Source organism: Copadichromis virginalis, linkage group LG17 (assembly GCF_057382275.1).
Source record: "Copadichromis virginalis isolate Kocher_CV1m ecotype Utaka linkage group LG17, C_Virginalis_male_GT1.1, whole genome shotgun sequence".
Taxonomy (NCBI): domain Eukaryota; kingdom Metazoa; phylum Chordata; class Actinopteri; order Cichliformes; family Cichlidae; genus Copadichromis; species Copadichromis virginalis.
The window spans coordinates 28,483,316-28,507,841 of NC_140634.1; the positions used below are offsets into that span (position 1 = coordinate 28,483,316).

The 24,526-nt window shown below is 40.4% G+C and overlaps 1 protein-coding gene across 6 annotated transcripts in view; it reads right to left on the reverse strand.

Moving 5' to 3' along the window:
• The window catches only part of pcloa (piccolo presynaptic cytomatrix protein a), a 63,917-nt gene that overhangs the window by 3,168 nt on the left and 36,223 nt on the right, over window positions 1-24,526 (reverse strand). The window contains exons 6-26 of one of the 6 annotated variants that reach the window (XM_085437094.1): window positions 22,761-24,289; window positions 20,088-22,149; window positions 18,554-18,601; window positions 17,858-17,940; window positions 17,588-17,663; window positions 15,416-15,541; window positions 13,436-13,544; window positions 13,043-13,107; window positions 12,406-12,590; window positions 11,628-11,678; window positions 11,335-11,465; window positions 9,944-9,970; window positions 8,795-8,888; window positions 7,646-7,717; window positions 7,312-7,558; window positions 6,477-6,734; window positions 5,152-5,340; window positions 3,949-4,090; window positions 3,733-3,794; window positions 1,695-1,829; window positions 4-149 (exon numbers count right to left, since the gene is read on the reverse strand). In XM_085437094.1, coding sequence (XP_085293220.1) covers window positions 4-149; window positions 1,695-1,829; window positions 3,733-3,794; window positions 3,949-4,090; window positions 5,152-5,340; window positions 6,477-6,734; window positions 7,312-7,558; window positions 7,646-7,717; window positions 8,795-8,888; window positions 9,944-9,970; window positions 11,335-11,465; window positions 11,628-11,678; window positions 12,406-12,590; window positions 13,043-13,107; window positions 13,436-13,544; window positions 15,416-15,541; window positions 17,588-17,663; window positions 17,858-17,940; window positions 18,554-18,601; window positions 20,088-22,149; window positions 22,761-24,289 — 5,837 coding nt within the window. The remainder of the gene's footprint in view (window positions 1-3; window positions 150-1,694; window positions 1,830-3,732; window positions 3,795-3,948; window positions 4,091-5,151; window positions 5,341-6,476; window positions 6,735-7,311; window positions 7,559-7,645; window positions 7,718-8,794; window positions 8,889-9,943; window positions 9,971-11,334; window positions 11,466-11,627; window positions 11,679-12,405; window positions 12,591-13,042; window positions 13,108-13,435; window positions 13,545-15,415; window positions 15,542-17,587; window positions 17,664-17,857; window positions 17,941-18,553; window positions 18,602-20,087; window positions 22,150-22,760; window positions 24,290-24,526) is intronic. The other 5 variants (XM_085437092.1, XM_085437088.1, XM_085437091.1 and 2 more) reach the window with 5 other exon arrangements.

Genomic DNA, 24,526 nt, shown 5'->3' on the forward strand with positions numbered 1-24,526 from the left:
TACCTGTAGCGCGTGTCCGGTGGGGTTCATGCAGAAGCGGAAGGTCTCATTAAAGGACGGCTCACGGTCGTGGCGACAAACCCTGGTCTTCTTCTTGATGATCCTTTTCTGGGTGGCGATATTCACCACGTAGAGCTTCACATAAAGATCTGTGGACAGAAACAAAGCAAAACAAAACAAAGTATGCGATTTCTCTGAGTGTGACTTCTGACATCTGCAGGAAAATGTCTTCCTATAATCATTTGTTTTAGGTATTTTTTAAAAGGTTTATTTAGTTCCGTCCTATTTTTCCACTTAGGATTAGGGATTAAGAACATATATCTTTAATAACTTTTTATTAGTGCAATAAAAATGTGCCTTTTTTTTTCAGTTTCAAGCTTGTAAATAAAGGCTTGATCCTTTCCTTCTGTATCATATTTCAGGATTTAAGCAGATATCTTTTAAATAATTTCCTGTTTTCTTCTGACAGTTGTTTCTTGCAACCTGCTTTTAGTTTCACTTCCCTGCTTTCTCGTTACCCTCCTGTGTCCACTTCCCTGATTACCCCTTTGTGTACTAATAGCCATGCCTTCCCTTTATTTTTGCCTCAGCATCTGCTCTCTTTCACAGTGTGGTTCACTTGCATATTTCTGTGATTACTTTGGATTCCCGATGGTTTGTTTTGGACTTTGTGTTCTCTGTATCAGTGCAATAAGATGGCTTTTGTTGCTTCAATCTGCCTTTTTGAGTGTGACTCCCAATTCTTCGAATCCTGACACTGGGTGTCTATAGCGAACACAGCTGCACTGAAAACGATACTTTTATATAACATATAAATAGTTTATATAACTGTCATAACTATAAAGTGTTACCATTATGAAACACCGAGCAAGATTCTGTACTGCAGGGTGACAGTGTATTCTCAGCTGAAATAAAGCCTTTTGTGCAGGTCCCATCTGGTAGCAAATGCAAATCAAGCAAGTGGCCGGCAGCTTGGGTATTAAGGAAGTAAATACTACAAGCAGAGGCAGTGTGGGCAACAATCTGCATTATATCAGCAGAAAGATTCATGTAATTGTGCTATATAACTCCCAACGCATTTATCCAATGTGTCTAAATAATAATGCACAGAGCAATCTTTAAAGGCTAAATAGCATACGATTGTACTCTAATGAAGCTATTTGTATTTTTTTAACACTTTAATTAATTTTCAATTAAAGGGAGTTACATACTGTAATGTATGCTACTACTCGAACTACACAGTTTCTGTCAAATATAACTCATAAATGGCACATCCCACATCTTATTTGCCCAGGCTTATGTGTCATTAGTGAGCCTTTACAGTCTCTTTTTTAGCCTTACACATATACAGTACATATTACTTAAGGGTTAAATGCTCTACGTGGGCTGGGAAACACTTTATTGCAACACCAGTTGTTCTACTGCTATAAAACTGGCAAACATTTGAAGGGAAGCTAGATGCCAGAACACATATTTGTGTGGGCTTCCCAGCTGTTAAATGCGATATAAATTATGCGTATCATGGAAACTCTCTGTAAATATACTTTTTCCTCTCTTTCACCTTCCTCTTCCTAAAACACGATTCTTGACAGAATGGATGACAATAAGTGATATGTCACAACAGCTTGCTCAGTTGGTGTACTTTAGCTTGGCATTGGTTCGGTCATGTGCATAGATCAGGTATTTTCAGTTACCAGGCAGGTGATCTGGAGTCTTGAACTTGTAGGTGATGTTACGACACTGAAGAATCTCAAGGACCAGGTGTTCACCTTCCGTCTTCATTTCCTTCTTCAAAGCGATCTTTATCTCTCCCATTACCTGAGTCTTACCTAAATGCATACACACATGAAGCTAAATATGCACTAGTCAAGTTAACCTTATTTATATGGCACATTTTAAAACAACAGAGGTGCTTTCCAGGCACCTTCTAAATGGGTAAAAAAGAAAAAAGTCAAATAAAAGAGCAATAGGATGTATTTACAGTGAACTTCAGCAAACTATTAGACCTCAAGTTAAAAGCTACTGAAAATAGGAAGGGCTTTAGAGCTAATTTAAGAAAATAAGGATGGGTATAAGCTCGATTATTACAATTATTTTAAATGTGGCATCTTTCAAAGTGGACGTACTCTACAGAGCACAAAGTGTGTGAATGCGATGACTAATATCTGACATGGTCTGCGAGCAATCACATTTATTGATTTAACAAGGACAAGGAGAAGTTATGATGAGCCTTGCCTGGCCTCTAGTTGCCTTGGCAACTGAATGGAAGTGGCAGTTGTGAAAGCTGGGTCAACAAGTCCCTGGCAAATGTAGGCTGTGTGTAAGTGCACTTTTATTACCCTTTTATGTTGTGGGGACATAAATCTGTTTACACAGTTACATTGTGGGGAAGCAGCTCCTTTCTCAGGACAATAACATAAATCTTTACAATTTAGGATGAAGTCTGGGGTTTAAGGTTGACTATATAGTCATATACAGGCAGGGATTTGGTTAAATCAGTGGATGTAATGTCTTCTGAAGTGATGAAAAGTGAGAAATCCAGTGGCACAAAAAGACAGAGCGCAGATGGTGAAACGATAAAAAGATAAAATAAGTCCATTTAAAATTACAGTGTCATAATTACAGTGTGGTATGTCGTAAGCCAAATTACAACATAAGAAGGAGTAAGAAATCATATAATAGACCAATAGAGCTGACTTAAAATTGGATGAGTAACTATTGTGAGCAGTTATAAAATATATACACTCCCCAGCAACTTTGTTAGGTACACCTGTTCAGCTGCTCGCTCATATAAATATCTAACTAGCCAATCACATGGCATCAACTCAGTGCATTTAGCCACATGGCAAACATGGTAAAGGGCAACCCACTGAAGTTGAAACTGAGCATCAAGAATGGAGAAGAAAGGGGATTTATGTGTCTCTGAATGTGGCGTTGTTGGTGCCAGACAGTCTGGTCTGAGTAGTTTAGATCTACTGGGATTTTCAAACACAAACATCTCTAGGATTTATAGAAAATGGCCAGAAAAGGACAAAAATATCCAGTGAGCAGCAATTCTTTGGGAAAAAAAGCTTGTTGATTCCAGAGTTCAGAGGACAATAACCAGACTGCTTTAAGGTGATAGTTAGGGCACCAATAACTCAAACAACGACTTGTGACAACCAAGGTATGCAGAAGAGCATCTTCTCCAAGGTTGGACGTTTGTGTGAAAGCACAAAACATCCAACCTTGAAGGAGATGGGTTACAGCATCAGAAGACCACACCGACTGCCACTCAGCTGCCTGCTAAGAACCGGAAACTGAGGCTACAATTTGCACACAATTGGACAAAAGATTGGAAAAATATTGCCTAATTTGACTGGTGTGTCTTGATATCTGGCGCAACATTTAGACCGCAGGGTCAGAATCAAGATAAAAGTATCGATGTAGTGTGTGCTTATATCGATGGTTCAGGCTGATGTGGTGAAATGGCATAGGGCACTTTTCTTGATACCGTTTGAGCCCATTTAATACCAGGTGAGTCTTATTTAAATGCTACCTGTCAGTAGCTGCCTACCATGTCCAACCCCTTTATGGCACATAACATCAAGGGACTAGTTTAAATGTTGGTCATGCAAACTTTAGGAGCCATTTGCTAATTGCACTCTTAGATAATCATGTCATGAATGTTGTAATGAATACACCAAAAACACACACAAAAAACATTTACTGTATAACAGATACATGCCCAACCTTCAGTGTCACTGTGTCCCAGTGATGATTTTATCACATCTGTGCCATTTGGGATCTTTCCACTGAGGAAGAGAAAAAAAAATATAAATTATTTAAGTGCATAGCATATTACAATGTAGTACAGTATATCTTTAGTACAGCGAGGAATAGTTAAGCAAATTAACATGTTTAAAATGCTAAAATGCCGCTCTTTGTGGGATAAATAAATTGACTCACAATCGGGGCACTTGGAAGATAGCACTGTCCACCTCGTTTGCCTCTGCTTCCTCGTCCAGTAGGCTGTAGGCGCTGCCGCTCAAGCCACTATCTAACGAGGCTGCTGTGACCGGGGCATCTCCTGATTTGTAGGTTGACCGAGCTGTGCATAGATATCACCACACCCATCACGACAAAGACAAAGAAAGAAAAATTGCCCCTTCCCCTCCTCGGTTGGTTCCAATAATTAAAAAAAGAAAAAAAAAACATGGGCCAGGTAGCATTACTTATTTGCAGCAGTGGAAATCTGCTATAAAACTTGAAAAGTTTTTGCTAAAGTCAAAGAGAAAGCTACTTTAAAGCACACAGGACTGGATCGCAATGAATAGCACACAAACACTGAAAGCACATGGACAGACATCTTTCTCTCGGCAAAGACAAGACAGTAAAAAGTCACATTTAAAATTTAAAACTTAAAACGCACACATAGAACCAGAGCGATATCACATGTATATGTTTATGCAGACTAAACAAGAGACACGAAGACTCCACTGACATCGTTAGTCGTCTACATGAAATAAGAATCGCGTTCCGATTCCTCAAGTTTAAGTGAAACTGCCTCAGTGTGCTTCAGTTTCATATTTTCGGGACTTTAAAGAATGTTTACGACTGTCTCTTTATAATCTTTTTAACTGTTTAATGCAGGATATTTGAGATGATTTTCAATGTTTTAGCTTTTTTGCTCTCAAACTGCTGATCAGGCAGTGTGATAAGAGTATGAATGAAGTAAGATGCGTGGATGCGGTGCACGAGAGGATCCATGCCGACACGTTTTTCTTTCAAGCCACTCGACACGGCATCAATGCCGGATTGCGAAAAAGCTCACTAATAACAGTTTAATGATGCAGCAGATGTGGCAGTGGCAAAGTGTTAACATTCAATGACTCATCTCACAGTTTTGGATATTGACTTCCTGGTATTAGTGAACTGTGTCGGTGGCCTTCAAGAAAAGTGTGTGCCGTGTGTGCATGAATCTGTGGTGATGTGGCTGAGTGCAACTTTCTCTCTATCTTCCTGTCTCTTTTATGAATATTCCCCTCTTTCTTTCTGCAGGTGTGCGTTAGTAGTACTGCATCCTCTCTTTCTCTCACTCTCTCTTTCTCTCCTTGCTCCATCTGTGCTTCAGTCACACGACAGAGAGGAGACTCTTGGGCAAACTCTCACCTCCGGTGCTCTGCGGCCTCTCTTCTGACACGGCTTTCCTGAGGGTCAGGTGTCTGCCGTCTGCTCTGCTCCCTTTGGCCGACACAATCGATGGCAGGGCAGGCAGCCAGTCAGACTGGGCTCTCTGAATGGTGAGCACGCCCACTACGCTGTGTCTCTGGTGCCTCAGTGAGAGGCGGCCTCTTTGGCCTGGATGAGTTTAGTTTCACAGGCACGATGTCAAGGGGTCAACGCCGGGAAACAAAGGTCATGGTGTTGGAATTCAAATTAGAAGGAGGGAGGAGCGAGATGGAGATTCAGAGAGCGGTTTATCTTCATCATGGCAACCAGCTTGACTGTCAATCACATGCAGCCACAGTGTGCAGTGCCCCTCCCACATCACTATTGGGTGGGGCGTGCAGCATCTACTGAGGTGCATCGTGGGTCCGGTAGTTGTTTAAACAGAAAAAAAAGGGTTGGGAGGGTGGGTGTAGCGGACTGCATGCACAGCCATCTCGGTGGAGGAGCTTCAGAAAAGCTGGTCGTTGTTTGTTAACAAAAAAGGAAATTATACAGAACTCAAAAAATAAAAATAAATAATAATAATAATAAAATCAAAGTAAAAATCCAAATAGGTAAATGATATAAGGGAGGGGACTGCAACTGTCTTCGGTTTTAAAGTCGGATCAGTTAAATGAAATGATTTAAGTTCTAGCAGGCAGCAAAAGTCATTTTCTGAATTCTGAAGAATTATTTTCCTGATGAACTGTCCTCTGTTACGAAACTGTTTTATCAGTAATCTTTCATCATTAGAGCGAGCTGCTCTGACATTATCGCCAAGCTCGTTTGAACATCTTGTGCAAATCTGCTTTTTTCTGTTTCATTTATTTACTACTGTTTACACTGTCATCTTAAAATTAAAAGCTAATGTCAGTCAAAACGAAAGCTAATATTTAAGTTTAACTCCATTAAAGTACATTTAAGCCTCTTTATTACATATTTTTTAACACTAATAGGATTTTAAATAGTTAGAACTGGATACTTATTAGCTAGCATTATGCGTATTTGGAAGGAGGTCAAAATAAGTAAGGGTCAAAGACAGTGTGCTACCTTACAGGTGAGGTGCTGGCTGCTGACACTTGTGAATACATACAGAAGAGAAGCCATGAAAGGTTGACACACTGTGGATACAATGCTGAAGAGAACCAGAGAGTGTGAGGAGTGAGGGGAAACTAAGTAAGGAAAAGGAAATAAAGGAACGGGAAAAAAAAAAAACTCAACAAAAGGTAGAACAGATGAGTGCGAGGAGGCCATGCTGCGTAGGCTTCATTTGCGTCTTGGTTTACTTGGTTGGAGGCGTTGTGGCGGCTGCTGCTGTGACTGCTGTTGGGCATCGCCCGTTGCTACGGCAGCGCCTCCTCTGCTTCCATTGAGGCTTTCCTGATGGTGCTGTCGTGCTGCGCTTTTGCTGGAGCGTGAAGCGCCGTGTGAGCGAGAGTGTTGGCTGTGTCCGTGGCTGTGGCTTTGGCTCTGGCCCTCGGACGGGGAAGGCTTCGATGTGCCAGGGCTACTGTGAGATTTCTCGATAGAGGGCACCTGTGTGTCTAAAACAACCAGATTCACCAAATTACCAAAAAAAAGGCTACCTTTTGCTTTTCTTAGTGGTTGTCACCTGTTGCGCACCACTCACAACGAGCTGAGTTGCTGGCTAGTGAGATACTGAATCTAGCCAGTGTGTCTTATAGTCTATCGTGCTCATTAAATTTGATGTTACTTTGAGGTTATTTTTTAACTAGCATTCAAAGCCTTCCACGGCCATGTTGCCCTCTGTGTTAGGAGAAAGATAGAGGGAAGCTAAGGCAAGGCCTCTAAGCAGGGTGACATCATGGCAACCAAGAAAACAGACCACGAGAAAGCAAAAAGCATGAAGCGAAAGCTAGAATGGGTGCAAAAATGACTAGAGGAAGGTGGCGGTAATAAAGGAGACAAGACTGTAAAGAGAAAATGGACAGAGGTAGAGGTAGAAATAGAGAGAGCAGTGACAGGAAGAAAGCAAAAAAGAGAAAGAAAGGGATAAAGAAGAACAGACTACAGAGACGAGGAAACAGCAGAGAAGCAGCAGAGTGTTGTTAGGGGAAGATGGTGATTAATTCGAGGTGAGGGGAATACATCGTGTCCTACCCTTGGCCGGATCTGGAAAGATCCCATGGCTTCGACTCTTGATGACAGATGATTTTGGGGAATCCTGATTATCATGCGAGGAACCAGTGGTTTTAGGGGAGGAGTGCTGTGAGGAGGGTTTAGAAGAACTGTGACGACCCTGGCCTGAGTGCGAGCGTCTGTGGTGGTCCCCCTCGCTCTGCTCCTTGAGAGGGAGCCACCGCGGGATGTTGTCCAGCTGGGCAGTGTTGGACAGATCAATAAGCACCTACAAGCAAATAGAAAAGTTTTTAAAAGTTATAGAAAACCTTTATGGATTCATATATGTATAAAATATAATATCAAAGGAGCTTACCTCCCCCAAGAAATCATTAGAGGAGCCCTTGTCATAGTCCCACACGCTCACCTCCAAAGTCTTCTTCTTAAGCTAAAATGTACACACAGTTGAAGAGTTCATAAAAAAGTTTCAAGTTTAAAGCTAAAGTTAAAGCAGTTTCACGCCTTCAAGCAGCCGAAAAACGAATAGAAACGGCGACAGAAGTTGGCAGTTTTGCTGTGATTGATACAGGCTCACTGAATCTAAAATGGGATCTAAACAGATATAATAAATCTCAGCGATACATCCATCTGCTCCGCTGAAAACCAGTGGCAACGATGACAGGTTGGCACAGAAGCAGTAAAAAAAAAAGCAATATATTGTGCTGCAGTTTTTTGTTATTTTCAATCTGGAAATTAATCAGTTGAGGGCTTTCTTATTTGTCCATTCATATATGAACTATTACAGAGTTATAGAAAAATGCCATTTAAAAAAAACAGCGTAAGATAACAATAACATTTTTGAGTGTCTGAGCTCATAGTGTCGGTTCACATGTTGCTTGAGTCTATAGCTATACTAATGGTTTTGTTACTCTGTACTTTGGCAGGGCATGCTAACAAGCTCATGATGAAGACACCTCCAGCTTATGATGTTATCATGCTGATGCAATTGTGTTTGCTTAGAAAAAACCCTAAAACATTTAAACAAAGCAAAATATTAGCATTAAGACAGTAATATCAATACCATGCGTGAATAATAGACTGTATATAAAAGAGGCACCGCCACCCAACCATTTAGAGTATAAAGAGCAGCATGTAAGGAAGCAATATATGTTGATTGTATTTTCTTTCTAATTATATCTGGATGTGAGAGTAAAGAGCAAAGTTATCAGCTAATGTTAGCAAGCTTGGTTAGCAGGTTGCATACAGTTAAAAAAAATGGTACAGATACTGTATATGTGCACTGCAAAGACACAGAATCAAAGCTGGGAGACAAAGGTTTTGGAAACATTGTTGGTATGATTAATCCCAATTACACAAAGTGAGTCATATTACTGTATTTGTCAGATAATTAAATTAATAATTCTCCAAAAAGCACCAACACCACAGTACAGTGAGGCCCAGCTCAGTGGCTCAAACTAGGCTCAAACTGTTTTAGTGTAATCAAGTGTCTCTGACCACACAGTACCTGTTCCAGGTGGATGTTCTTATAGATGACAGTTTGGTTCCACTCAGGGTTGATAGTCTTGCCTGCGTGTTTGGTCTTCCTCTTGTTTTCAGCACTGGGGGGAACACATCACAGCAACACACACTTGGTCAACGACATGTATGCAAATAACATGCGTGTCAGTGAACCTACGCATTGCAGGGAGCAGAAGATACTGGAGTAGGGCACAATGTCACAGTAGAGGGAAAAGAATGAATGTGATGCACATTGTTTGGATGGTAACAATGTATGGGCCTATGTGCATGGATAGCAGGGTATGATGTCAGGGTGTGCTGCAAAAAAGTCCATTTCAATGCCCATCAAGTCATTTAGTGTCACAGAATTTTTATGCATTGAAAGAACAAATGTTTCAGGTCTCCAGTAAGAAGAAAAGCACCAATAGTCCCAATGACAAAAACAAATGTAATGACCGTATACCAAATGTTTTTTTTTTACCTATTCTGAGTTAAGATATTTCACATGAAAACGTTATGCTGGGCATCAATAAATGACTTGTTGACATGGATATTTTTGCAGTGTGTAGGGTTTGAGTTCAGACTGTAGCATATGAGTAAGTTTGGAAGAGTTAGGTTGGAAAAGACAGGGACAATCTACTCTATACTGGACAACAATGGTATGAATTGGCCGTAGGGCAAAATAATAGTGTACACTGGATGTGGATGCAGGGCACTGAGGGTACATTATGATGTCAGGGCACAATGTAGGATATTACTGAGGGATTTTAATAACAAAACAGGGTCAAAATCTAGGGTATTGGGGCCGATGTTAGGGTTTCAAATTACGATGGTTAGAAAGGAAAAACAGACCATCTACCAGAAAAAGACAACAGTTAACTCTGAAAACAACACAGGGGACTACTAGTTTATATGTAGTAAGGAAAACAGATGGTAAAATAATAATATCTGGGGCATCCAAAGAGAGTATCATGAAATAATGGATACTAAGGGAAATATATTCAGGTTGAAGGGAGTTAGTAGGACTGAACTAAGTGACTTTTATCAATAAACTTCCAGAGAGAAATTAACCTTGCTCTTTTTTTGCCTTAACCAAAGTGACAACTAATTATCAACCAAAACAGAACCAAAGTGCCAAAGTGGGCAAGTCACATACCTGGCATTCTGGACAACCATGACCTGACTGAGGGGGTCCAGCATGCATTAAATATAGAGAACAACATACAGAAACAATAGTCAGAGGGAGGGTGGGGGGCGGGTCAAAAAGTGTCTGTGGACTGTGAGGGGAGATTGAGTCTACACTTAGCTTAGGTTTAGCGTGTGATTTGTCAAGTGTGCCTTTTAGAAAGGGGCATGAACAGGAAGCTGCGGTCTGCTGCAGTGGTGGATAGAAATTTTGCTATAGTGTGTACATGACTGCATGTATGTGTGCTGAGAGGACTCCCAGGTCACGTGACAGATCTTGTGGCAACCGGAGTGGAGATCTGTCACTCATGAGCCAGATCGCGCAGTCTGATTTATTTCTTAAAGTTTCTGCTGCAAGAGCTGAAGGCTCAACATTTGTTTTACGTAAAACAAAATAAAACCCACTGTTTTTTTTCTGGCTTCTCAGTATTGAGACGCTGTCCCACGTAGTTGCCAGAAGACCTGCGATGCAACTGAAAAGCCTCTCTATGGATTGCAGCTGGCATTGATAGCTGTGAGATTCCATGTATACACACACAGGGTATACACGAGTATGTGCACACATGCCTTTAAGTGTGCATGTTTCCATAACCACTTTAAAGTGGCCGTAGGGCTTGTGGCTGCCATTCTCTCAGTTTCTTTAGCATAGCCCCAAACCCGTTCATAACTCACAGTGGCATCGGTGCATGAGTCAACCCGAAGGCGTGTGAGAGTGGCAGCTAAAAACCCCACAGCTATACAGTATATTATTACTTTTATCTGAAATGATCCCTGGAAAAAAACAAAAAACACTCTCTCGAGGGACCTCATCTCATGCCGAAGAGAAGGTGGGAGAGTCAATTGCATTACAGTGCAATCACAGCGGGAAAGGGAGCAGTAGACTTAAGCAGGAGTCTGGATTGTATTGCAAGTAAATATGAGAGCTATTGATTTTGACTGCACTCACACCTACAGTGGAACACACATCAACAGGGGCAACTCAAGTGCCTCATTATATTTACATAATGTTTATGCCATTCGGGAGCAAAAGAAATGGGCTGCTGAGTTTTGGACTTATACTATGTCAAAATAAAAGACGACCTTATGCATAGTAGCACATAGGCGTTATGGAGTTCATATCAGAAACATCCATGTGTTGCACATTGAATGATGTCATGATAAGCCAAAATCAATTGTACATCGATTTTAAAATGAATGGAAACTAAGTTACTGCTTAACAGACTGGCTGTCTGTGTAGCCTAGATGGGAAAAAAGATCTTAGCTAGAATGCTGCTACTGCTTCTGAAAATCTGTATACTTAATTACTTGTTCTAGCTCTGAAATCCTTAACATGTGCTTTCAGTCTAAACACTACTAACTCACCCTCTCCCTGGCAGGAGATACACTTTAACGAATGGATCGGAGTAGCCATTGTTATCCCGCGGGGCAAGGTTTCTGGCCTGCAGGACGTGAACTATCAAGTTGCCAAGCTGCTTGTCATAGTGGATTTGAAGCTGCAAAAAGAAACACAACTGAATTACAATAGATTCGGCTGCATTTTAGTCTTGCATCTATCTAATTTTAGCAAAAATAACATCCATCTACTCAGATTCTATACTCTTAGAATTAAATCTACACAGATTACAGATTTACAGTAATAGTTTTGTGTCACAAACCTGTATCTCTCCAGATACAGGGTGGGGTTGGCTCTTTGTTCCCTCTGCAATCTGTAAAAGATGAAAACAACATGGTGAAACAGACAAAAGTGTAGGTGGAACTTTTGTGTGTACTGGTAGCTGATTATAAGGTGGTGTACAGTACTTTATGCTGCACTTTAGGCTAAACTGTGAAGTCTCCAAATCATAGAATCTGTGCATCTGTTTCAGGGATCCCTTCAGATAATTGACATCCTTTAAAAAAGACATATACTGTTACCTAATTTTAACTAATAAATAATTATATTATACACATCTTAAATTCATATTGAGTTAGAGGTAGATATATCTCTTATGAAATCAAAGACAACTACTAGCAAACGTTAAAACAAAGTTTAGAAGAGCTCTTCAGAAACTCTCTGCAGACAGAGGCATAGCTTCAAAATAAACTTTCCCAGAAACTCAATATTGCAATCTTAATGGTGCTTACAGTGCAGCCAGGACTGCTATAGTCAAAAGAAGACCATGTACTTCCATCTCCATGGATTTACATGAGTAGAGCAAGCATCAATATCAAAGGTTGTGACACAGAGTCAGAAACAGCAAAGGAGAAAAGGAGGAGCTGGGGCGAAGGTTGGTTGCAAAGCAGCTTGCAGCTTTGCAGCAACTGTGGGTAAGCTAAAAAAGCCTGTGTGAATAGCATGTTCTACGGTATCTGTGGATTGTGGCTGGGGTTGACATGTTTGCTTGGCTGCCTAAAACGTAAAGAATGTGATTGATAGCGTGCCTCTAAACTCGCCTTGCTGCTGTGACGTTTCTTGCTGACTGAGGGGGATCCTGGCTGACCGGGGCTGGAGGTTGCTGAAGTGGTGGCAGGCAGGCTGGAGGAGGAGGTGGACAGTGGAGCCTGCTGCTGTGACACTTTCTGCAGCTCGGCCGCTAGCTGCTTGGGATCAACACCTGGAGATCTGGGAGGTCTGTCACCTAGAAAGTTAACATGAGTTAACTATGAGTACAGATCATCATCGCTGCACATAACAAACCAAAGGATCTTGACAATGATCTGTCTAGGGACCAAATGAATCATCACTATGGCTCTTAACCCAATTCACTTCCAAGTCAAATTCAATGGAAAAGAAAAGTGAATATTAAAGTGCCACAATAGAGACAGCTCTGTGAAAACAATCGCATGTTTCCAGAACTGTTCTGTGTAACAGACTGAGGAACTAGGCCACAGAAAAAAAAAACATGGCTCAACTTGAGAGAAAAAAGAGAGCTGAAGATAAAAAGAAGAAGAATATGAGAAGAGCATCTGAAAATAACAAGAGACAAAAGTTAATAGGGAAAAATTGAGGACAGAGGAACAGGAGTGAGGAGGAATCAGTGGAATCAGTTCCAGTTGAAATTATAATAAAAATAATTAGGTAACAACTTACCTTTGCTGTGCTCCTGGAAATCTAGGTGCTGGGAACCCTCAGACTCTGCCAACATGTTGAGATCCCTGTTGGAAAAATTACATTTCATACATTTCTGAAAAGTGAAACTAAAGGAATTAAATGACAAGGAAAAAAGACAAAAAAAAAAGGTACCAGAAAAGCCACAAAAACATCACAGAAATGGAGAAAAAAATGATGTGACAATAGTTAATTAAAAAACAGGACAGCAAAGCTAGTGATTAAGACTAGCTTTTAAATATTAGACATTAAAGTCATGAAGAGGTTAAAATGATCCATCTTAAATATAAAGAAAAGAAAAGACAAGAATGACATTATGGCGGGTTGAACAGAGTGCACAAGAGAAAGATTGCAAGTGACACAGGTTATACTCACAGTCTGACACACACTTCTGCCTCATTACACGGCTGTCCAACGAGCCCTTGTACCTCTTCATAGGTTTTCCCCGTCAAAAGAACACCATTCCACTCCAGGACCTGCATTCCTATATACGATTTGCACACCCAGAAGAGCAATCAATATTGATCCTGTATTTTCCCACATCCAGTGCTGTACAGACACATCCCTCTAAATAAAAAAAGGAATCAAAACCTATCTCATAAAACAATCAAATGATTAAAAAAATCAGTCCATTCATTTTAGTCATTAGTTATTAGTTAAGAGCAAGCAGAGTAAAAGGGTCTGTTTAATCTTAAAAATATATCATTTACAATCAAATACACTTTTCTCCAACCTGCTTTAGCAGTGACAGATGTTTCCCAGGACAGGCTGATCATTTCTATATATAAAATAGCGCAGTGATATTCCACTCAGCACAGCAAACCCACCGCATGCTCCAAAACACACCCTGCACGCTGGCAGGACTTACACGGATTGAAACAGCTCATCAGGAAGGTCCTCTGTTTTCGACGGTACTCTCGAGCTGCGTGCATATGTGACAGGAAAGCTAGAGTACACTGTATTCCCACACTGGTATTATTCATCAACACCCTTGAACTGTATATAGTAGCTTTTGGAGGCTGAATTCCAGCGATCAAACAAGCACCCATTCATACACACACACTCCTTCTGAGACACAGAGCCTCTACCCCTGTTGAATCTGACAACGTTTCTCCATATTCGCACCAGACAGAGTGAGGCATCGTGTTCCCACTGGCAGAACCGAAGTAATTTGCAGCCATTCTGCTCGGTGTTGATGACAGGGTTACGGGTGTTATTATGGTTGAGGTGTCTGGCTAATGGCACCACAGATGTACCTTGACTCTTGGACTACAGCAGCCGCTAACAGTTTTAGTTTTTTCTCTGTGTTAGAATAAAATGCATGACACAATTGCTCTGTAGGATGTTGTTGAATCCTCTGGCCTTTGACTTAAAGAACAACTTTCAGTATCATATTTCTATCTTTTCATGGCACTGTTCTCTCTGGAACCCTTTATAGCGTGCTTACAAAAAAGTGGAGAGCGTTAAAGCAAAGTAAAGCAGCCATGTACTACAATAAAAAGGAAACAGGAGGAGAGGCAAACAAGAGCAGCAAGTGGTCATGCTCAAGTGCACATAAACACATCCTCAGAGTACAGGCAGATGGATTATACACGTCTAAACTGTCCAACCTCAAGCTTTACTGAATGTGTGACACCCTTCATGTGAGTATGACTAGGAGTTCACTGATCTCATACTCCCCTATGTAAAAATCAATATAATGTGTTCCTGTTACACACAAAACAAGCAATTTATTGTTAAAAAAAAGGCCATATCTGTGGGTTAAGAACTATAATATAATGATTGGTATTTTAGAACAGTCATCAAATAATACAATAGATTTGTTAAGAAAATAACTCTGCTATCATGACACAGCCATTAGGTTCTATCTCCATTCCAATTAGTCAAAAGGTGAAAAATGATAATAAAATGATACAAATATAACTGCTGGTTTAAACACTCAACACCCATAAGCTTCTTGTTTTTGGTTCTCATCTCTCATGACCAAATGTGAGTCATGGCCCGTCGCCTGCAGGTGATAAAACTAAATTCAAATGAAGACCTATTTTTGTAATCTCCCTGTTTCTCTCACTCCAACTACATGTTCGATTCTTTCAGTCTGTCAGCTGCGAACGACCAAAGATGTAAATGCACCCAAATTACACGCGTGAAGAAAAGGTTTGTTTGGCATGCTTGTTGAATTTTATATGAGAAGACTGAAACATTTTGTATCTTAATTTTGTATCGCACAATACCTTATGGCACCCCTTAACTGTATGGCAGAAGACTAGTGAGTTATCAGTCACATTGTAGTTACACTCCATTTACTCTACTTAATTTTCACAATAAGAGATTTAATTAGATGAAAGAGCTTACCTTCAAGAATCTTTCCTGTTTGTTCTGCCGCTCCACCAGGTAACACTTTGGCAACATATGCTCCAATGTCTCCATTACTACCAGGGACCTCTTTTCCTCCGACCACTCGGATACCCAGACCATTTCCTGTTAATGCCCCAAAAGAAAGACTGGTGAGTGTTTATGGTAGAAGTAGCCCACAGTCTACAACATTTATAATTCAATATATGATTTCTTTTGTATGACTGTACACAAAAAAAACCTCGTCAAATAACATAAAAGTGTGACTATTATGTAGAAAGCCAAATACACTGACTACAGAGTCAGACAAAATAAAGACTGTATAAAAGACATGACCTGAATTCTTTTTAATGGCCACAAGGGGGCAATGCCTATGGTTTCAAAAAAGGGAAAAGTGCTTTTGAGTTTGAGTCAGTTTTGAGTCTCAGTCACTTGTTTTAGACCAGCGGTCCCCAACCCCCGGGCCACGGACCGGTACGTGAGTCATTTGGTACCGGGCCGTGAGAGTGAGATTCGGGTGTGAAATGTATGATTTTCAGGGTTTTTATCAGTTTTTAGTGTTATTTTGTTATCGGTTTTTTTTTCGTTAACTCGGTTTTCCTGGGTCTTTTCACGTGTGTTATGAATAAATCTTCTTTTTTCGGTACCGGTACTAGTTTTATTTTGTTGTATTTATCCGCGACACCTTAAAGGCCGGTCCATGAAAATATTGTCGGGCACAAACCGGTCCGTGGTGCAAAAAAGTTGGGGATCGCTGTTTTAGACCATATTTAATAAAGCATTAGGTCCATTTTCTAAACCCTTGTCATACCATGGTCCAGAACTGAGGATTATTAGAAATAAGCTCATTGGCTAACTACTTGTGATTCACGAGTCAACGCCCAATGAGCATGCAGTTTCACAGCCAGACGTGCCCCTTTCTCAAAACCTCTAAGTTTTGAGACCAACATGGTGAAAATCCTCATCTTGAGGCTCCTAAGGAGACTTCACAAACCAAGAGGTGACGTAGCTGTGGCCATCTTTTATACTATCTATGGTCAAAATAGAATTAAGCCTGTAATTTGATATTTTGTATCAAATTAAACATGTAAGTTATTTACTAAAAATACAATAATTTTTCAGAGATAAGCAGGTAAAATGTAGCTAAAAGTTATGGGTTTAGATATCGTGGGAGCTAGGGAGCTAGCCAGAACTAGCCATAGCTAAAGCTAAAGCTCATTATAGCATACTTGCTGGTTTTGGCTAGCTGTAAACTTTTGACTGAAATATATACACTTTGATGCAGTCTCTGAAACTTAAATTACTAGATGCTTAATCCAAAACTGATGAGAAAACCCAGCTAAACTCCAGGTAAAGCTTAATAGCTTAAATTGATATGTTAATTTAAATCACAGTCTTAAAGAAATGTGTGCATCATTTTGTTTGCAGATTTTCTGTGTCCAGCAGCAGTTTAGGTCATATGTAGGCAGCACACTGTCTACACACAGTACACTGTTAACTAGATTAAACCACTACCCTTGTATTGATTTTCTCAGCCTACATAAAGAGGCTTTCAATTACGCAAAAACAGAAACCTTACTAATTTTGAACCATGAAACCATTTTTTATGGTTATTGAAGCCAGAACAAAAACATTGCAGCAAAATGACTCAGTTCAGCACTGGGCGCTAGTAAACAAAAGGCTTCCTTTCTGGGCTGCTTGTTAATTGCATAAGATAATCCTGAGTGTGAGGGATACGCCATTTTGAGCATGGCAATGACTGATGAGCATGGAGGAGAGCCAAATCGAAAAGGAAGCCAGGAAATGAAATGCTGGGCTGCTTTGAGCCTGGAAGAGTTGTGTGATGCAACATATAGGCTAGCAAAGTGACCTGCTAGTTTGCTGAGATTTGGCTTGAATATTAAGTAATATGCATTAAGCTAACTAGTCATGCTCTGTAAACCCAAAAAGATCTAGATTAATGTCTATATTTTGTTATGCATATTTTGTTGTCTATCCTTTGTAAATATTTTTATTTCGTTTATTTTATAACATTCTTATTCCTAATTATATTTGATGCAGTCCTAACTGACTGTACAACAGTCAATAACACATGAACATACATGCCTTTTTGACTGTATAGTCAGTCACTCTACCATTAACATGATGCTCCTGTAAACTGTGTTACTTTACCTGAGACACTGCGGTCTTTAGGATCCCTCTGCAGTTTGACCCTGAGGTGAGGGAAGGGGTAGTATGGACCTTTTCCCTATGGCCCATACACAATGGTAAGACGTTAAGTGCCTTGTGCTACTATACAAAAACCATACACCATTCATGCAACATATTTATATATATATTTATATATATCAAGATGATTCCATGTGAATGCATGCAGCTTGGTGTTTCATAGATGACACTTTGAGAACTTTACTACAGTGTATGTGTTTTTTCCTCTTTCACCTGTCTCTTCTCCTGTCCGTTCTCCGACCACCCATCTCTCGGTTTGTCAAACCAATCTGTCTCTTCCCGTCTAAGGTGGTAGGCTTCAGGGATAAAAACAAGCACAGCTTCAAAACCAATCTGAGAATCTGGACTTTTCCATCCACTTACAGAGGATGGTTATCAGGTCATTTAAAGGTGATTACATGCCATTGAAAAAACGTCTACATATTAGTTGTTAGGTTGCAAAAAATATGAGGAAAAAATATGAGCCAAACAGAAGTTTAATCTGTTACACTTTTTGCAAAGTAGGAAAATGATGCCAAAAACCAAAACAATTCCATATGTATGCACAGAAAATAAGGCAGATTGAGAACGATTAAAGCACTATTAGTACAACACAGTAGCATAAACTAAATCTATCTTGCCATACTTGTCGATAGATGTAAATGTTGGGTATATTTCTATAATTTTTCTCCAGTTGTTAGGAAGGTGAATGAGTCTCCTCCCCAACAAGTGTGTGATGAATCTTATGAAAACTGTAAAAAATGTAAAATCATTTAAATTTGTTTTAAATTTCCAATATAAGTATTGTTTGTATTACCAAATTTGAAATGTCTTAAACCTCCCCAACATTTAGACACCATTTTGTTGATATGCATTTTATTTGTGGTGCAAGTTAATATATTAGCGTAGAGAACTGAACTAATACTCTACCATTGGTTGCATCGTCTCTGTTCAAAGCCATCAGGGAATCACTTAGGGCTGCAATCAAGGCAAACGGGTTTAATGTATTATAAAGTATGAATAAAATATTGGGATCCATATGAATCAATAGGTAAATAATTAAACTGCATTCAAGACAACTCAGACATGGCATCTTTAAGCATATGAAACAAAAAGATAGGAAATGTTACTATGAATGTAGTTTGCACTTAATGACAGCCCATTTTGCATCCTGTTTTAGTAATACATTGTCCTCAGCTTAAAGTTTAGAAGTTCTAGAGCTGCTTTATAGAAGTCGTTTTTGAAACACATGATTTATTGCGAACCACTGCTATCACGACAGCAAGTGCTGGCAACAATAATGTTTTTTCCCCTTTCCTGTTGTAATAGTGCTTTTGAACCACTGTTTTGGAAAAAAACACTGTCCTCATATGTATGACAGCTCATTTGCTTTCAGCTATAGAAGCTGCAGCAAAAATAATGAACTATGTTTGCTTAACAGAAGTTAATCAAATGATCAGATTTTCGGTGATCTTCTTACATGAAGGAGGCATGCATGCATTTCATGCAGCATAAAATCACTCATGTATCACAGTGCACAAAAGCAGATATTTAAGACAAGACATGCATGTAAAAGTTTTATATTTATTAACACAGAAGTATTGCAAAGAAATATCATGCATTTCAAACAAAATGAAACAAAACAAAACAAAAAAAACATTTTAAATCTTCCTATAGTTTAGTCTTACTGGGTACTAGTAGAAAGTTAAATGCAATCATGGAATAACTAAGTAAATATCCTGTATTCACATTGCACATCAATAATCCAAAAATATATATTTGTATATTACTGTCTATGAAAATGCAGACAGGACACTATTATGCTTAAGAGAAATTGACTGAAACTGACAGAACTCTAACTTTTTGAGTGGCAAAGGCACTTTTTTCATTGCATCATTTACAGTGAAAACATTTTCTCTATGTGATCTATTTTAAAGGATCAATATACTACTGTCGTCTAAATGCTTAATTAGAAGGATTTAAAATACTTCAAGCATTTCAACAGCTACGTGTGACATCATGTTGAGTTTTAAAGTTGTATTTCTTGGGGGACGCCTTTCATGTATCTGAAACAGGATGTCAGACTGTACAGTGCAGTGAACTCATATAGGAAGATGTTACACAATAATTGGGATGAGAATAGAACAGAAAATAGAAAACAGTGTATACATAAAGATACATTCAAGTCTATAGGAAACAGAAAAGTTTACAAATGATTTGCATGCACAAAGGAACTCAATATTAAATGTACTTGCACTAGAAAGGAATAAGAAGACACATTCAACAGAATGCAAAGGAAAAACAAAAACACCTCAAAAGACATGCTGAGTCTGAATGAAGAAACACAAGCTATATTTTACCCACTTTAGTAATAAATTCATGCAAGACAAACCATAACCAAAAAGTGTTAATGATGAAACGCTAATTAGGAATGAAGTGGCAGTGTAACAAGTCTGTTTTTTACCTTCGCTATCTGACATGGTGCCCTGAAGATCATCCAGCAGCACATAACTCCTACCCCTTGTTGGCTCTTCCCTGATATGTTGCTGCTGCTGGGAGTCTTGCAATGAAAGGCAAGAACCAAATTGGTCCCTTGAATCGGCTGAGATGGGAGGCAGAGGTCCCGCTGATGCACGGGCCATACCCATAGGCTGCCCAACAGGGCTCAGTGGACTCTCTTCTTCTGAATTCTGGGCCACTATGGGTATTCTGCCGCGCCCACTTTGGACAATGGGAAGGCTAGTAGGTTTGGTGCGACCAGATGGGGTTTGATAATTTGGGCCGTCTCCAGATGCTTCACCATCTCCTTTCAGCCTGAGTGAAGAGCTTGATGGGTCTCTTTTGATAGACAAGTCCAGGCCATAGCAAGATGTGGGCCTGGAGGATGGTCTTGAACGACTACCACTAGGATAGGCAGAATCCAAACCCAAGCTCTGACTCAAGTTAAGTGACCCAGCCAAGTTAGCACCCAGGGTGGATCCTAAATACTTTTGCTGCTCTGCAATATTCTTCCGAAGACCAAAGGTAATCTCATCTTGCAAGAGACGGCTGGATCTTGGGGATGCACTGGTAGACCCCAAATAGCTAGTATAGTCAGTCTCTAAACCTCTACTGTCTGTAATAGAGGAATACTTGGAGGAGATTTTAGGATCTAGTAGTGGTGTCTTATGTTTTTGGTACAACATAGATGCTGGGAGTTGTTTAGCTGCCTGCTTCTCAAGAGTAAGTCGACTGATGCTATACTTTTCTGACTTTGGATAGTGTCTCTGAGAGTAACCAGAGATGCTAGAGCTTGGTGTATAGTAGTGCTGTGAGAGACCTGTCAATTGTTCTAAGTTTTCAGTCCCACCTGTACTTCTCCTAAACTCTTGCTTAAGCTGCTGCTTTAAAAGTTTCAGTTCATAGGGTTCCTCCATGGTATCCTCTTCGTCAGGGGTCTTTCCAAAGGTATGAAGTCTGGACGTGGATCCCAAATAGTCAGTAGACCCCAGATCAGCAGCACTCCTACGAAGCAGTTTCTCTGCCTTTGCCAGCTCCCTCTCAGCCAGACTATAAGATGAGGACAGACCTGTGGAGCCTTTAGCTAGTTCTGCAGCATCTTCCAGCAGCATGTAACTCCGAGGTGTGTGGTGATCTACATCTGTGTAGTAGGAATCAGAGACAGCTGACATTGGGCTACCTGCTATACTTCCCACTTCTAAGGCTCTGAGATCAAGATGATTCCCATATTTGTCATACTTAACACCAAGGTAAGCTGATGAAGTGGGATCAGGCTGACGGCTAATGACATCATATTTCGTTGCATCGAGCTCTGAGAGTAGGGCTGCTTGTCTCGCAGCTTTCTGCTGCAACAAAAGCATTTGGTGGTAACTCTGCTGCTGGGAGGTAGTGAGCGAAGGGACAGAGGAGTAGATTGAATGAGACTGGTAGGACTGAGGTGTCTGGTAGAGAGACTGCTGAAATTGACTTTGAGCGTATTGGTACTGAGAGTATTTTCCATACTCGTGCTTGGTTTGCGGTGGGACAAAGTCATCCAATTCTGACTGAGGAGCTGTCCTGGGACGTTCAAGACCATGACTTTCAATCTCCTCATCCTCACCACCTCCTCTAGTCTCTCGGATGTTGCTAACCTCACTGTCTGACATGTAGTCTCTGTCCTCTGCAACACTCTGCAAGTAGGCCCTTTCCCTCTTCTCTCTTTCTTTAAGCAGTGCGTCCTTTCTACGATTAATGCCCATCTCCAAGTATCTTAGCTTTGCATCTATCTCTTTCTCCTCCTCATCTAATTCTGCTTGTCTTTTGCGGAGCTTGGAAGACTCGCGCTCCACCAGATCTAGCTCTCGATCAATGTCTTGTAGGATCTTGGCGCGTGCCATGTTGGAATTACGGCACATTCTTCGACGGGCTGAGCCAGTGCTATATGCTGTCTGTCCAGTGGTTGTTGACTCATCCTCTGATGGAGGATTTGGGAGAGTCCTCTTCACCTTCTTTTGAGTCCCTGTTGGTGTACCACCTGAGCCTATGCCCTGTAGGAAAAAAAGTGTTGTAAAAGTAGTTTAGTTCCCAAAATAATTGTTTAAGGAGCCTTCAGCTTCATAAACAATATGTTACTCAGATAAATTAATTAGTGATAACTGCTGCATTTTATGAGTAATTAAAACAGAGCAAACTGTATAAATTTAAGTTGTTTGATAGTCTTCCTCTATAAGGATGTATTGTAGTAGAGTGATTGAAAGACAAATTGTTGATTATCTTTTTTCTAGGTAACAGTAACATATGTATTTCTGCCCATAAATATTCCACACTACTGTTGCACAAGAAATAATTTATTCACAAACCCTTGATGGATCTCTGACAGCTTAGTGTTTCCTGCAACCTCAGCTTATTTCCAACTGTTTATGTATGTATGAGATTCTCAGTGGTGAATTGCCCAGGCAGAAAACTGACTACAATACTCCATGATATTTTACCTAGAAATGGGATTAAGCTGAAGATAACTCTCCAGAAATGTCAAACTTAATCAACCAAAAGAAAAGTTTAAACACAGATCACACCATCTGAAAGTTAAAATAAATTCATATTTTTGGCTTGTGGTTTTGCTTCCTGGATTTATGTCAATTACGATGGTAGTACTTACAGTATAGCCTTCACCATACTGGGTTCCAGATGTTGCTCTTTCTTCTCCTGTTGGACTCATGGGCTTAGGATCAGACATAGATCTCTGCATGGATTTCTGTCCTCTGGGACTTGCTGGAGAGGCTTTTGATGGATCAGGACTTCCTCTTAGGTTTTGTGGGCTTGTATCACCAAGGGATTTATCATAAGACACAAACTCAAGGGATTTGCTTGGTGAGATACAAGGGGATACAGGGGAATAGAGCACTTTGGGGGATTTAGGAGGGGCCTGAAGAGTAGAAGAATCAGCTTTGAGGTTAGCAGACTGCCCTATTTCTAAGGGGGTAGGTCGTTTCTTTGGTGAGGTCCTTTCAGAATCTGAAAGCTCCATTCTGGTATCCATTCTAATGTTCCCATCTGTATCAGTTTGTATAGAAATCTCAGTGTGGGCTTGAAGAGACATCTCAGACTGCCCACCCCTATCACCTCTGGCAGTACGTGGACGGCTTTGTCTGCTTCTGTTCTGAGCCTCCCATTCATCTTGATCCTCATCATCAGTCTGCACACAACTGTCAACGCTCTTTTTAGCAGTTCTCTTTTTTCTACCTGCTGTGTAAGCTTTGCTGACTGCTTCATCCTCTTCATCTGTCTGGCACCCACTATCTGTGATCTTTCGGGCCAGTACAGTGCCATCAGGTCCTAAGACAACTGCCTCTTGTATGTCCCCACCTGGGTACATCTGACGAAGCTTTTGCTCTTCCAGTTGAAGACGGAGCTGCTCTTGGAGTCTCTGAATCTGCTCAAGCTGCTGCTGCTGCTGAGCGTAAGTTTCTTTCTGCATTATAAGGTGAGCCTGTCTTTCCTCTTCTTGCTGGGCAAGTATCTGCTGTTTCATGGCCTGCAGCTCCTCCAGTTCCTTTTGCACCATGAGTTGTTCGTGTTCTCGGAACCGCTGAATTTCCTGCCGTTCCCATTCTAATTCCTCAGCCAGGCGCTGTTGCTTGAGTTTTTCCATTTCTAGTCTCTCGCGCTCTGCCTGATACTGGCTGTCTCCAGGAACCATGGGTGAAGAAAGCGCTTCCAGTGAAGCAGCTATAGCCTCCAGAGATGCATCAGTATAGGTGTCAAGAGATAAAGAAGTTGCTGCAGTAGTTGCAGCATCACCAGCAGTAGTGCCTCCTCTAGATATCTCTAGATTGAGTGGAGCATCTGCTTGTTCTTCTGCTGCAGTAGTAGAGATGGTGGATAGAAAACTGTGGGATCGAGTAAGTGGTAGGTTCTGGAGGTTGGAAAGAGAAGGCATGGTGTCGCTGGTATGCATACCTGACAAGGTGTTGTATGCTGTACTAAATATGGACCCTGGCTGGGTGGTAATGGCATATGTAGATGGGACTGGGGCTGCAACAGAGGAATAAACCACTCCATTTGATGATCTCAAAACACTGCTTGTACCAAAGAGTGTGCCAACAGCACTTGTGACTCTATCTTGAGAATAGGGAGGAATTGTCATTCCAGCGTAAGTTCCTTTCTTGGAGTAGTCAACAGCTTCACCTGTCAAAAGTCAAAGATATCATTTCAGTCCCAGTATTACAGAATTATTAATTGTTGCAGCAAGCCATGCCTTGTTCAAATAATGAAAAAAGGTGGAAGACCAAAAAAAACTCCAATGAGGTTCAACAAAGTAACAGCATGCAGGTACATGCAAAAAATATAATGGTAAAACAAAAAAAATGATTTAAAAAAAAAAGAAAAAATGTCCATGCAAAACAAAATAAAAACAAAAAGTAG